Source organism: Argopecten irradians, chromosome 6 (genome assembly GCF_041381155.1).
Source record: "Argopecten irradians isolate NY chromosome 6, Ai_NY, whole genome shotgun sequence".
In the NCBI taxonomy this organism is placed as follows: domain Eukaryota; kingdom Metazoa; phylum Mollusca; class Bivalvia; order Pectinida; family Pectinidae; genus Argopecten; species Argopecten irradians.
This window is the reverse complement of record NC_091139.1, coordinates 154,757-168,741: the sequence shown is the minus strand read 5'-3', so window position 1 is coordinate 168,741 and position 13,985 is coordinate 154,757. Positions and strand designations below refer to the sequence as shown.

The window sequence follows — 13,985 nt, the reverse complement described above, 5'->3', positions numbered from 1 at the left end:
GATACATGGTTACTTAAAATTGACTTGGGTTCATTCAATCGGAATTTATATTCTGTTATGGAAAATACGATATTTTGATTGCTGTGTGCCGTAACATAAATTACCACCAATAATGACTTCGTATTTTCATCGCTCGCCAATATTGGCATCTAGTCCTTTCATCATCCACCAAAGTCGTTATCAATATCAACAGAATCACCCTGTATTTTTTGGTATTATTCTAACTAATACTTTTATGCTTCAGAGGTAGGGTTATTACATAAATGTCAGTAGATATTCCAAATATTCTTTAAATATTTAAGACATTTAGTAAGATAAGTACATACATTTTGATCGTTGCCTGGAAGCCATATTTTATAAAGATTCAAAATAACTTAAATTAGTTCATACTATACATACCCCACACCTGTAGTTCACAAAGTTCTAGGAGAGCGTATTGGTAATACCAGCTTTGTCTCAATGGCTCTGTTCTGTAGTTATACACTGTGACGTATCGACCAACAAATGGACACTGGTGTGTCACCACCAGCTGGACCTCGTCTATTGTACTACTCGTGTCCACATAACATAAGGTACCGTCCTGTGGGGTACTAGTGGTGTTGGATATGTAAAGATGATAGCCTGCTAAACGATCCCGACGTTCAACTGAAAAAATATCAGGTTTAGTTCAGTAGGGTCAATTCGTTGAGTAATTGCTTAAAATTTTGTATGGTTACTACAATTAAAATGTAAATGCATAGCAAACGTACGGATTCACCATTCACAGGGTCATAAATAGGGTCCAAAAACAATGTCCCCTAACAAACCAGGATTCAAGTAAATCATTTGAAGCATGGAGACAAAATCTCCGGTATACATTGTCCCTTGTCAGTAGCTTTGCTCCATTTCTCGTCGAAGTTGTCACATGGGGAAGGAAAAAACAAAGACAATCCCTTGCGGAGTATGGGCCCACAAAAGTAGCTCACCTTGAGCTAATGCTGGATCAGATAGCTAATATTTGGTCAGTTATATCAAAAAGCACTATCGTTTCAAAATCCATACCAATTATGAAAATTTAGCAATTTATCCGAATGCACTATAGGTTTCAGTCAACAGGGTCACACTTTTTGAATTCAATAACATCAACCTTGAGCCTGGAGATTGACCTTTTTCAACGATTGAATAGTTTCATATAGGACAACCTGCTGCGATCTGATGGAAACATGCGGCATAATGGGGACATTCCCTAGGCTGTTGAGAAAATGTCACCAACTGTGGAAAACATCATTTTTCTCACCTGGCTCACACTAATCCACACAGATTTACCAGCCCTCGTTAAACAGCGCTATGGCTTAGTTTTACGTTCTCAAACGCTTGCAACTCTGAAACCAGAAATATCACTACCCTTTGATAGCCTGTTAGATGAAATTCACGCAACAGCAGAATCCAAGGTACTATGGACAGTGTTCAGAAATAAACTAAATCCTAGACCTCTAAATACTGAGCACCGTACCACGTCATTTCCCCCGAAACGCCTAAACAAAGTATGCGCTTTTTGCAAACAAGCAGGACGCGACAACAATAACCATTTCCTGTGAGCGTGCAAATTCCTCCCCGAAGAGGATCGCCGTATTATGACGAGTGCTCGTCAAGCGTACGCTGAAGACACGTACGGATATAATCGTGACTGTGTTTGAGAATGATACAATGAGTATGGGGAGTATGGGATTAGCGCTGAGAGCGACACGGGCCTCACTTATAATCAGCGTGCAATATCGGTTGCCCGCCACATGAGTATTGAGCAGTCACCCCATATGAAAATGTTCCACAAACATAGTTGTTCCAATCAAATCATTTTGGACACCGATACCGAAGTTAACATGATAAAAACACCTGTAGCCAGACAAGCAGATGGAGCCATTAAAAAGAGCAACTAAATTGCTTTTCAATCGAATGGAGTTATCCCGGTTAATATAGTTGGGGAAATCAACATCACAGTGACAAGGAATGGCCTGGACTTACATATCGAGGCCTACATGTAAGTCGTAGATCACATAGAATTAGATGTCCTGACACATATGCCTTTCATGATTACTAATGATATATCATTGAGACCATCAAAGTAGGAAATCACAATAGGTGAGTCAGTCGTTGTTCATTTTGGGCCTATACCCGTTGAAAAGACCTAAGACACCTATCGACGAGTCAGGGCTTAGGTTTTGAGAGTTGGAAAAGCTTCAACCGACAAGGTCATACTTTGAAATTGGCATCTCCGACGATTTGCCAACTGAAAGTGGATTAGTCTTAGAACCGCGTACTGACAACACCATTTCCTCTCGCATTTGGCCACACCCTCCTATCGTAGAGCCAGCCGGTTGTGTAATTCGTATACCCAACAACACGTCAAAGCCACAAATGCTCCGAAAACATGAATATTTTTTGACAATCTCTTTGATCCTAACTTAAGAGGATATAACGGTGCAGGGAAGTTGAGGCACATATCAACATTGGCCCTGTCCAATTTCCCGAATTAAAAGGTAGAACCCCCATTACTCGCGGGATAAGCTTGTCACATTGAAACAACAGTTTGATGAGTTAGAGAGACAAGGAGTGTTTAATAAACCAGAGGACATTGGCGTCACTGTAGAATACTTCAACTCTTCTTTTCTTGTCAAAAAAAACCAACAGTAGATTCCGACTTGTGACTGTATGTGAGGACGTCGGGCGTTACATCAAACCGCAATCGCCATGGATGCCAGACGTTGACTCCACATTTCGCACTATTGCTCAGTGGAAGTGTATTATCGTAACTGACCTCACAAGTGCATTATATCAAATTCCTCTCTCAAAGGAATCCACGAAGTATTGCGGAGTACTGACACTATTCGAGGTGTTTCGTGTGTATAGACGCTGCGCTATGGGAATGCCAGGATTGGAGACTGGCCTCAAAGAAATGATGTGCCGCGTTCTCGATGACTGTCTACAAGATGGTATCGTAGCAAAGTCAGCGGACGATCTATAATGCGGTGGAAAACACACCAGGCCAACTACAGGGGAACTGGTCCAAATTCATGGATACTTACAGCGTTGTGACACTCGCTTATTCTCCTCGAAAACCGTTGTTTGTCCTCGTTCTACCACCATACTGTGATGGATATGGTCACAAGGATACATTTCGGCTAGTGCTCACAGGGTTGCCGTGTTAGCAACCTGTAACCGACTTGAGACGGCATTCAGTCTTCGCTCGTTCCTCGTGGTGCTGCTTACAAGATGTTAAGACGCGTCGTACCTCACTGTTCACAAATTTTAGCACTACTTGAGGAATCGGTTACAGGACTTCAATCCAAAGACAAAATCAATTGGACTGACCAGCTGGAAAAATGTTTCTCCTATACTCTGGAATCGTTTATCCTCCAACAAAGCCATCGCCCTACCAACTGCGTCTGATGCTCTTTTGATCGTGACTGATGGTTCCGTCAGTAAACATGGTATCGGGACCACCTTGTATATCATGCACGACAACCAAATCAGCCTTGCCGGATTTTTCAGCGCCAAACTGAGAAAACACCAAGTAACTTGGGGTCTCATGCGTGATAGAAGCTCTGTGTATTGCGGCAGCAGTCAATCATTGTACTCCATACATCATAACAATCAAAACACCAAACCTGTGTTCTGACCGATAGCCAGTCGTGTGTCCAAGCCATCAATACGTTGGCACAGCTACTCCCGTGTAACCTCTTTCCTCACAAACGTTAACAGGTATCTAGGTCAGTGTTAGACACATGTCGGTTCTGCTAACATACCTTCTAATTCTGCCAGCAGAAACGCGCCTACACGCGAGAAATGATATTGCCAAATATGCAACTTAATTGCCACAATTGAAGCATATCTTCATTACCGTTTACCACAAGATCTGCATGGGCAGCTAACCAATCTGACTGCCGGATCTGCGCTGAGTGCATGCCATCTTAAACAGGGGTGCACGCGACCGTAAAAGAAGCGTACGAACATCAGTAAAGCAATATTTCAGCAGTCGCATCCATCGCCAAGATGGCTTCATAGTAGTTCGCCGTAAATGACCATTAAACCATCCAAATATCTCATATAGTCCAGGTGCCAACCAGAAAACCCAAAAATATAGTTCGCATAAAATGTTTTTGCTGATTATGTTGCAGTAAGGATGTGCTTAATGAGAATCCGAATGATGCCACCTTGGCATCTTTGGGGAATTGAAAATATTCAAGATGGCCGCCATGAACGTTCTCAAAAAACGGTTATAAGTCAAATAAATTAGAGTTAAATGTAACGTAATTGCAAAAGATAAGTTTTCTTTCTTAAATTTGCAAGATAGATGCATATTTCTTTGATAGAAAATAAAATCCGATAAAAAACTATTTTCAGAATCAGTTATTTTACCGTCTTTATTTTTGTCGAAAAATGAACAATATTACTTATATTGCGCAACGTTAAACATAATAGCATAATTTAAGGACGATCATCCGGGAAACTAGGATATTTACTACATCACACAAACTGGTTACGAATGTCCTGCAGGTTAGAACATCAGAAGTGTTGTACCTGTGGCATGGCTCGTAAAAGTGCGGGACTAAATTTAGGATATCTTTTTTATTTTATCCTGGGTAATATAGAATAGTAGCCAGAAGGCTTCCCCACAAGGGCAAGCGTCGGGAGCAACTGGTCGTCGAAAGAAGAGGTGATGTCAACGAGAGACATAAAAGAAGGAACAAAAAGCAATTATGAACATGGGGGAAAAGAATAATATCCGAAATTTAAGTCGCATTTTAAGATATTCAATTAGCAATAAGATAGGCATGATGGTACAATTATGATTTGAGAGCTACCTACACGGCCGAAAAAATACAGTTGCTGCGGCGGAAATTACAGCTGCCATATTTACCGAAACTTTAATAAAACTAATGTTATAATTTAGGTAGCATAAACAAGATTTCATTTCAATATTCTCTGTTGGACTTTGTTAATCACTAAAAGGTATTGGTGATGATTTTGAAATAAACATTAGTTTACGTACATCTTTATACACAACAGTGCCGAGCTTGAAATAAACATTAATAACCAATTTCAATGCTATAGTGACTAGTACAATTTCTTAAAAAAGAGATTTATATTTGGCATAGAGTAAGTAGTTTGTTAATTGCAGGTATTAATTGTAATTGGACGAATAATTTCAAGAATATAAAAGACAGCAGAAGATTTGATATGATCATTTTTAGCCGGACGATAAAATTAAAATACTTATGCCCTGTGTTTTAAACTACTAGTTTATACTGTTTTGGTAAGTAGCAAAACGTTTTAAATAATCCCGAATAACAGAAATAAGGACAACCATCTTTGTCCATATAACCCAATCTTAAACACTTATTTAAATTAATGTTAATTAAGGATTAACCTGAATAGATTTTTATGTTATGAAGATATAACACAAAAATCTGTAGTGTACTTTAAAATAACTACCGCGAAGCCGTTTACGACACTCAGGCTTTTGTGTTATATCTCCATAATATAAACAAATCTATTCAAATTAATCCTAATAATTCAATTTACTAAAGATAATCTCTTCTATATTAAAAATTCATTTTGGCTTTTGGCTATGAAATCATTACTTCGTCATCTCAGCCAATCAGAAGCATCGTGACAAACGACGACGCCATTGTTTTCATTTATGGGCTGATAAAGTAAATTGTGTAGGCAATGAAAATGTCTTGTAACAAGGCAAAATTGAATTATTTAAGAATAAATTGATTTAACCACATCCATAATTTACATACAATAAATACATTGTGTGTATTATGTATTGACATTAGATAAAGATCTATTTTCTATCTTCATGTCATGATCCTGGCTGTTAATAGGACGTTATAAAACTAATACCCCCATCTCAATCCCCATATGGTAAAATGTTATTTAATTGAATGGGGGCGGATAAACAAAACGCCCCCACCCTGTCAAATTATAACTACTACAATGGGCACAAACCGCAGTGCTTTCACTCCCTTTATCAAAAAACGATGTTCAACTCCATTTATTAATCATAACCTTTTTTAAAAAGTTTTAAAAAAAACCATTGTAATGCAATCAAACATCCCACAGAAAGATTTTTCATGTTCGTTATATTGGAATGTTGTCATTTTGGACTCCCATATCAAATTAACTAAAACTTGTTTTCTAAGGTTGTTACATTCAAGCTAGTTAATACATGTATAACCAATAAATTACACAAAACCAGAATAAAAATATTAAAAAACATTTTTATATCTGGTAACTATTTTGGAAATGAATATATCATTAGTAAGCATTACCCTTTACAGTTGCTACATGTATATTTTTCAACTGATATCGTTTTCAAGTATATTGTACATTAAAATGGGTTAAGAAATGGTTTTGTCGAAGTACCGAATCATATGTTTTATGGACATTTTGATGGTTCAATGCCTCATAACATCTTTGTGCATATCAATTATATTCAAACTGGTTACGAAACAAAGGCATCCATTCTATACTAAATAATAATTGAATATCTGTCTTGAAAGTTTGTCCAGTTTCTCTGTATGTAGGGCATAATAATTGTACCTGCTGTCCCTTCATTATCGTAAAAGGCGACTAAATTTTGGTATCTTTTCTTTTTCTTTCCAACATCGCTGCCTAAATTGGCAGAGTTGAACTCTCGCCCATTTGGGGAATACATCCCCTAGCCGATCCTCTCACATTACTCTAAAATGTCGCAGTGTCTGGTCAGTACAAAGGGAATGGGGACGAAGCTGTTTGCCCGTTGTCATTTTAATGTGAAACGCGTGGGCTGTGATTAATAGAATCTTTCCCTACCTAGAGGGTGTGATTGTGTTTCAACGAAATCACTCACCCGAAAGGGGTAATTCATGAACGGTCTAAACACGAGGCTTGCCGAGGGTTAGGCACTTCATCCTAAGGACTTTCAGGAATTTGCCCCGAGGGTTGTGATTTCGTTGGCCACTTGCTAAGGGTTCCAGGGCATTAGAATTATTCTACCTGCTGCCCCTATTGCATGATCGTTATAAAAGGCGACTAAATTTAGGATATTATCTTTTCTACTTTTATCTTTCCATAATGCCGTCCCTTGGCACCGCCTCACTTTTGGGCCTTGAGTTGAGCGCGTTCGCCCCTGTGAGGAAGGCTCTGGGTTCTGTCCCTAGCCGAGCCGAGACACACCAAAGTCTTTAAAAAGTGGTAGTTTCTGCTCCTGCTTATTACATATTGAAGCATGCAAAACATCGTTATTACAGGTTATACCATCAAATAGTTAGGCAATACACTATGTTTATATATTAAATAAAAAGTTATTCTTGTTTTTTTATAAAAAAAATCAATTTCAAGAAGTGTGTATTTTCATTTTATGATAAAGATGTATTGCATAATAAACTAGTTTGTTTGTCGTGTTTTTTTTATTATGATTAAAGTAACGTCCTGTTAACAGGCAGGGTTATGTTGAGACGGCCCTCTCATGTATGCGCTGTATTGCGTTAAGAAGTGAGGGGGTGTTTTGGGAGACTGGTATATTTGTGTTGTGTCTTCTTGTATAGTGGAAATTTTGGAACTCTTGCCCTTTGTTCTATCACTGAAGCATGCCACCAAGACACCAAGAAATACAACCCTCCAGTCAAATTATACTGTCTATGGACGAACCACTCGTCCCACTCCCGGTATGCTGAGCACTAAGCAGGAGCAGAAACAACCACTTTTACAGACTTTTGTGTGTCTCCGCCAAGGGACCAAACCCAGAACCTTTCTCACAGGGACGAGTGCTCAACCGAAAGCCCAAAGTGAGGCGTTGTCAAGGGAGACGTTAGAAGTCAGACGTCAGTTAGGAAGAAGATAAAAGATAAGATCATACACTTAGTCGCCTTTTTACGATCATGAAATAGGTGCAGCAGGTACAATACTAAATACTTACACCCTACCTGCAGAACAAATTCACAAGGTACGACTGAACATGTCATCTTACCAATAATTATAATAAGATTAGTTATATTGCTAAAAATCACATGAGGTTATTCCTATATCTTTCAAAATGACTACTGAATGGGTAATTCCATTTTGGATAGAAGAAAATCTGTAAATATTTAAAGTGTTGGTTGGTTGATTACGTATAATGCCCTTTTCACAGAAAATGTCATTTTAAGAACGGTCTACCTTACATATGTTGCTTTGTTGGATGCCTTTTGTTCGGGTGGCTGTGATATGATCAAGAGTGCCTTTTTTAATGGTGGAAACATTTCAATGCATTCTCACTGAAACATGTTGCCAAATACAATGGGAGAACATCACAGTCGGTCATATATACTGACATCGGCTACATGTATAAAAGTCGTCTCACTCTCTTTCTGTTGAATGCTAAGCAAGAGCAGAAACAATGTACATGTGTATTCTGTAAAAAACATACGTATTGTAGCGCAAGGCGAACATCTGTAAATTATTATTTATCGTCGCAGATATAAAATAACGCAGTTCGATGGTTCAATACCGCTAAAATAAGTACGTTTACAGTAAAGAGACGTGTCTCGTGCAAGTAATAGTTCCCAGAGCCTTTCTAAACGGTCAACTTAAGGCGGCCAAAAGTGAGGTGGTGTCAAGGAAGACGTTAGGAAGAAAAGAATATATAAAGCCCCAAAGGTCGCCTTTTATGATCATGTAATGGGCAAAAAGGTAGAATTAAAACGCTATAGACACCGAAACCAGCGAAATGTAAAATATTGTCTTAAACAAAACCACACAAAATACCAATCTACATGTAATAACTAATGAATCAAAGCAATTTTATCATACAATAACCTATTTAAAAATTATGTTAATTAACTTATTAATTAAACATTAATTACAAGAGTTAACTTTATTATATTAAGAATTCTGTTCAATGACATTATGACAAATATGTACACAAAATTTTATCGAAGAGCATAAAGAATTGATGATTTTATAGCAAGAATATCAAATTAGGATTGAAATATATCAATATTGCAGTTTGTCAACCATCTTGTCCGCCATCTTGAATATTTCAATTTCCCCAATGATGCCACGGTGGCATCATCCAGTTTCTGATGGAGGACATGTTAAAGAACATTTCTGTGCAAAAACATTTTATGCGAACTATTTTTTTAGGTTGAGTGGAAAATCACCATTTGGCACCTGGACTAATAGTCGTCCCACGCTCAGTTCGTGAGTGGACTTGGAACCAGGCTATACGTTAGTAAAGCCTGTGTGATCACCCAAGGCATGACATCAAATTGCAACTTGTCATGAAAATACCCTATCTATTAGCTTGACATAGGACTCATGTTAATCGCTTGTGCTAGATTAATCGCGTGTCAACGTTGTATTGTCATCACTGTAAGAAAGGTTAACCAGTCAGACACTAAATATCCACTCAGTTCTTCCACAAGAACCGTGGCACCACTGTTGGGCATATGCTGTTGCTGTGTTTTTCATTCGCTGCCGTGTATGATCTTCAAACGTGCAACGTTGGTGGACCGCCAAATGGATATTGCAGAGCATTGTTAGGCAAAAGAACAACAACATCTTACACATACGCCTGTGCTTGATCGACTTACGATAAGCGTGATTAACGCTCGTTGTGACGATGACTTCTGAGGCCTACCTGTTCCTTCCGTCTCTTTGAACTAAACCACCCCGGTACTGGCCTCACTCCGTTAAACCAGAGTAGACCCCTAATCCAGGTGTATATTGTCGCATACGAGGACACTAACTGGTGATTCGGTCACATGTTTTCCGTATAGAAAAATGTAAGTCGTGTCCAGGAAGAAACCTGGTGGAGGGATCCCATTAACTGAGCTTTGTTCTGGCAACCTCGAGTAGTTCGGGATTAAATATCTTGTGAATTCTGCGGATTGTGTTCCTGTCTAACTCAAATGAGTTGGAACACATCTGAGAGTCAATTTACCACATATACCAATTACCCAATTTCTGACTGTGTAACTTAATCATGCGTAACAGAACAACTCGCAGGCGAAGACCAATCGACCAGTTGTATGAGAAAAGGTCCTAAAGTAGTCCCAAACATTGTGAGATATTCGGACCATCGCTGCATGACGCTGAAATTGAGTGTTTGTGTGACAGTAGTATATTGGATAACTAGCGTGTATATTAAACTATATAAAACTAATGTTTTAATTTGTGAGTCGTATAAGTCCCATATTACGTAGGCTATGGCCGAGTAATGTCGGCTTTGGTTGCCGTGGTCCGACGACACAAAATAGATACATTGATTATAAGAATAACTAGACCGTGTATTACATGTTTATTCCTCGAACCAAAATGTTCTATCAAACTAAAGACAAATTGACAGTTATTTACAAGTTGTATTCAGCTCGAAGCGAGATCTCATCATTGGGGTCTCCATGCTTTGTAGAGAGTACTCCTTTTATTATTTCCTGGTGGAAAAAGAGAATAAGTCGGCCTTCACATTAAGCAGTACACCGGCTTAAATCAAACTAGTCATGTGGTAGATAGATCATCACTGAAAGCAAAACTGAAAATACTTATAAAACAATACAGTACCCATGTTTAAGAATTACTTTACAATACATACATTTGCCATGAACCAAAAAAAAGACGACATCGCCATAGGAGATTTTCGATATCGTAAAAATGTCGTCATTCAATTGAATGTTGACGTCACGTTTAGCGGGACTGAATGACGTTTCATTTACCGGAAGGTTCAAGTTCTGGAATCAAGTTAGAGAAAAGTTAAGAACAAATTCATGTGATCGTATTGACGAATAAAGCATTTCGTATTGACGGATAAAGCACAAGTTTATCAGGCAGTAGTTATCGGTCAGTATGCGGAACAGTTGCAGGATCAATCTCTATGCAAAATAATGGACAAAATTAAAGCTCGTAATCGTTACCTAGTAGTGTCGCCCTCCTAGAAGGATCGGAAAGGATTGTTATTCATAAAGAAATTTTCTGGTATCTCTGATAACGCCCTCATAAACATTACAAAATTAAAACTCAGTTGAGTTGTTTAATCGAGTTCCGTACATTAACTAATGCCCTGAGGCCAGTTTACGGTAAGAAGTAATAGACGGCATGATTGATTCGATGAGAAGAAATTAGAATCAACAACCCGCTGTACAGAATGCCAAGCGTAAGTGTATTGACCTGACGACCAATTGTACATATCTCACCCAATTTGTCAACCTCGCTTCAACGACTGGTATCCACCAACTAGAATCTCAGTAGACCTCCCAATTCTTATCCAAGAGAAATCTGCAGTACATAAGAAGTACGATTCAACACGTGTCGGGAAACACCCACTACTCGCGGTCGAGTCGAAGCAATTGAGTGGATGACAGATCACTGATTATGATGTAGTCCGTGTATATCCCTATCACTCAACACCTAAAACTGAGATATCCGACAATGACCATTCCCGACTCACTCAAAAATATCTTTTAACTAATTATAGATCTTTCGAGTAAAAACAGCTTGAGTTGCTTAATTATTTTGCGTATTATTCTTCCCTGTACCTTAAAGCATTGAGTTGAGTGTTAATTAGACAATTCATAGTTAGTGGTTTGCAAAAGTATTAGTGCACGGAGACCTTTTGATTACATAGTAGATTTGAACTGTATTCAGCTTATAGCATTACTTAGAAACCTGTGTTAGATTAGGTTGGTTAAATGCTTTAGTAAATCTAAAATTAATGTTACAATAAGCAGGTCAATTCAAAGTAAAAGTTATCTCGAGAAGTTAATTAAGCTCTTAAAGAAGGAAGTATATGTTTTTAAAGAAAGAAGGAAGAAACTACGGCCACCGATAAAGTAATGCCCATAACATATAAGGTTGTAGTGTAAGTAGCAATAGTAGGTAAAAGTAGCACTCGCGGTGAAATGACAATTAAATTTAGAGCATGCGTACCATAGTAGAGTAATCTCCCGATTGCTTAGTTAAGTTCATCGCACGCTTCTGTTGGATTAGATAATATTAACTATACCAACGGTGTGGGCGTATGGAATAACAGATATGTATTACTCGAAAGTATTGAGTCTGGCGTGTGTCTCAAATTTGTAAACTGTCTGTGTGTAAACTTTATTGATTGTCCAGTTAAAATTGATCTTAGCTGTGAACAGCTGATGGCCCGTGACTCACAGGACCGAATTATTGAAGATTGTAGAAAAAAGTAATATCTGTTTATTTCCAACTAGAGTTGTTTTAATTGACAAGTGGAAGTGATGTCAATTTAGTGCAGTGACAACGATCTAACATAGACATCAATTGCGACATACAATTCCAATGTGTAACTTAATATTTGTCCTATTTATTACTGATCTAACTTCATCCACATGAATTGTCGAAGTTATCTTTATTCTTTTGGGGACATAGTACATAGACTGGTTGTGATCATAACCGTTATTTAACTCATAGAGTTGGAAAGAATGATGTACAAAAAAAATGTACCTTTCTTAAACGTGACACAATCTCGCTTTTACCATAAACAAACATTAACTCACCGGTGTTAGTGTAGGTGATTGTGATACTGTTTATGGTCATCAATTCTTTCATATCGACCCGCCACCAGGCCGTTTTAGGCCCACTGCCTTGTGTATGTGTACAACAGCCATTGTCCATTTTCCTATCTAAGCAGCCATCCACGACTTTACTAGCAACGAGATCAGGCCGGCCCTGGTCGCTACTTTGTTCACTTGGTTTTGATAGTGCAACATTTTCTGCAATACAACAATCACATAAATAAACTGTAACTATTAATTTGATAACTGATTAAAATATGTATTTTTCTATCAAGATTATAGCGCATACTCTTGGAGCTGGGACAGGATTTCCGATAATTTTGTAAGCATATTTTATAATATGAATATTGGATAAATAGTTTCAGATCTAAAGAAATATCTATGATAATTATAACAAATTGTTGAATTTAGAATTTATAGAAGAGCTATAAAACTTGAATTCCATAGGCGCTGATAATCGGTAACCAGGTAGATATCGTAAGAACATCATACTAGTATTCAGATGTACCGGATTCGAATCCCGGTCACTGTCTGGTCAATTAGCTACATTTTAATCACATTGGCGTCCATGAATGGACAATAACATTTCCTTTACCCCATATGCATCCCTGTTGATCACATGAAACTCAAACACTATTTCTGTCTGAAATGGTGGTCTAGGGTACTACTTTAACTGTAATATATATAATATATCGGCTAAGGAGGATACTATGAAACTCAATGTAAAAAAATACAGAGATTTTAATTTTAATTCTCTACTCTGTTACAATCAGAACGTAATTTCTATCCAAATGTCACGTAACAGTCATTTTATTTCATAACAGTGACATAAAGTTTTACACATAAAAAACGTTTAATGTTAAAGGATTTTATCTAGAAGAAGTTTACCTGTGATACCTATACTGGTGTGAAGTCCCATAAAACAAACTTATTGAACTGTACCTGGATATATTAATATACTTTTGTAATCGCTAAGTAATTGAAAGCGACCAAAGGCGAGTACAAGTAATTATGATTCACTCCACTATGTAACATTCGAAGGGAAGATCATCATTAAGTTTTTTTCATAAGGTAAAACGTATTTTGTATCATAATTGCCTTATTACAGCTTGCTGCACTATCATAATTGTAATTTGTTTTCTTTAACATAAATAATGACAGATAACACAATGTACATGTATATTACCTTTATCGTCTAATAATAAATATTCAATGATTAAGTATCAAATGTATAGAGAGACCTTTTTGAACTTGATAATTGAAATGGTTGTTGTTAAAAACTTAATATACCCTTGTGCAATAATCCATATGTTGATATTCTCGCTAGTGTATTCTTTTGTTATTATTTTATAATGCATAGTACTTACGTTCTGATCGAATTCCCTGATACACGATAAACAGAATCAGAATCACGCCTCTCCCCCAAATCACCTTACCCGTCGCCAT

At 37.6% G+C, this 13,985-nt stretch overlaps 1 protein-coding gene across 1 annotated transcript in view; it reads right to left on the bottom strand.

Moving 5' to 3' along the window:
* LOC138326128 (uncharacterized) overlaps nucleotides 1-13,985 on the bottom strand; it is an 18,578-nt gene extending 4,593 nt beyond the window's left edge. The window contains exons 1-3 of the mRNA XM_069272260.1: nucleotides 13,907-13,985; nucleotides 12,522-12,737; nucleotides 400-645 (exon numbers count right to left, since the gene is read on the bottom strand). Of these exons, the coding sequence (XP_069128361.1) occupies nucleotides 400-645; nucleotides 12,522-12,737; nucleotides 13,907-13,985 (541 nt within the window). The remainder of the gene's footprint in view (nucleotides 1-399; nucleotides 646-12,521; nucleotides 12,738-13,906) is intronic.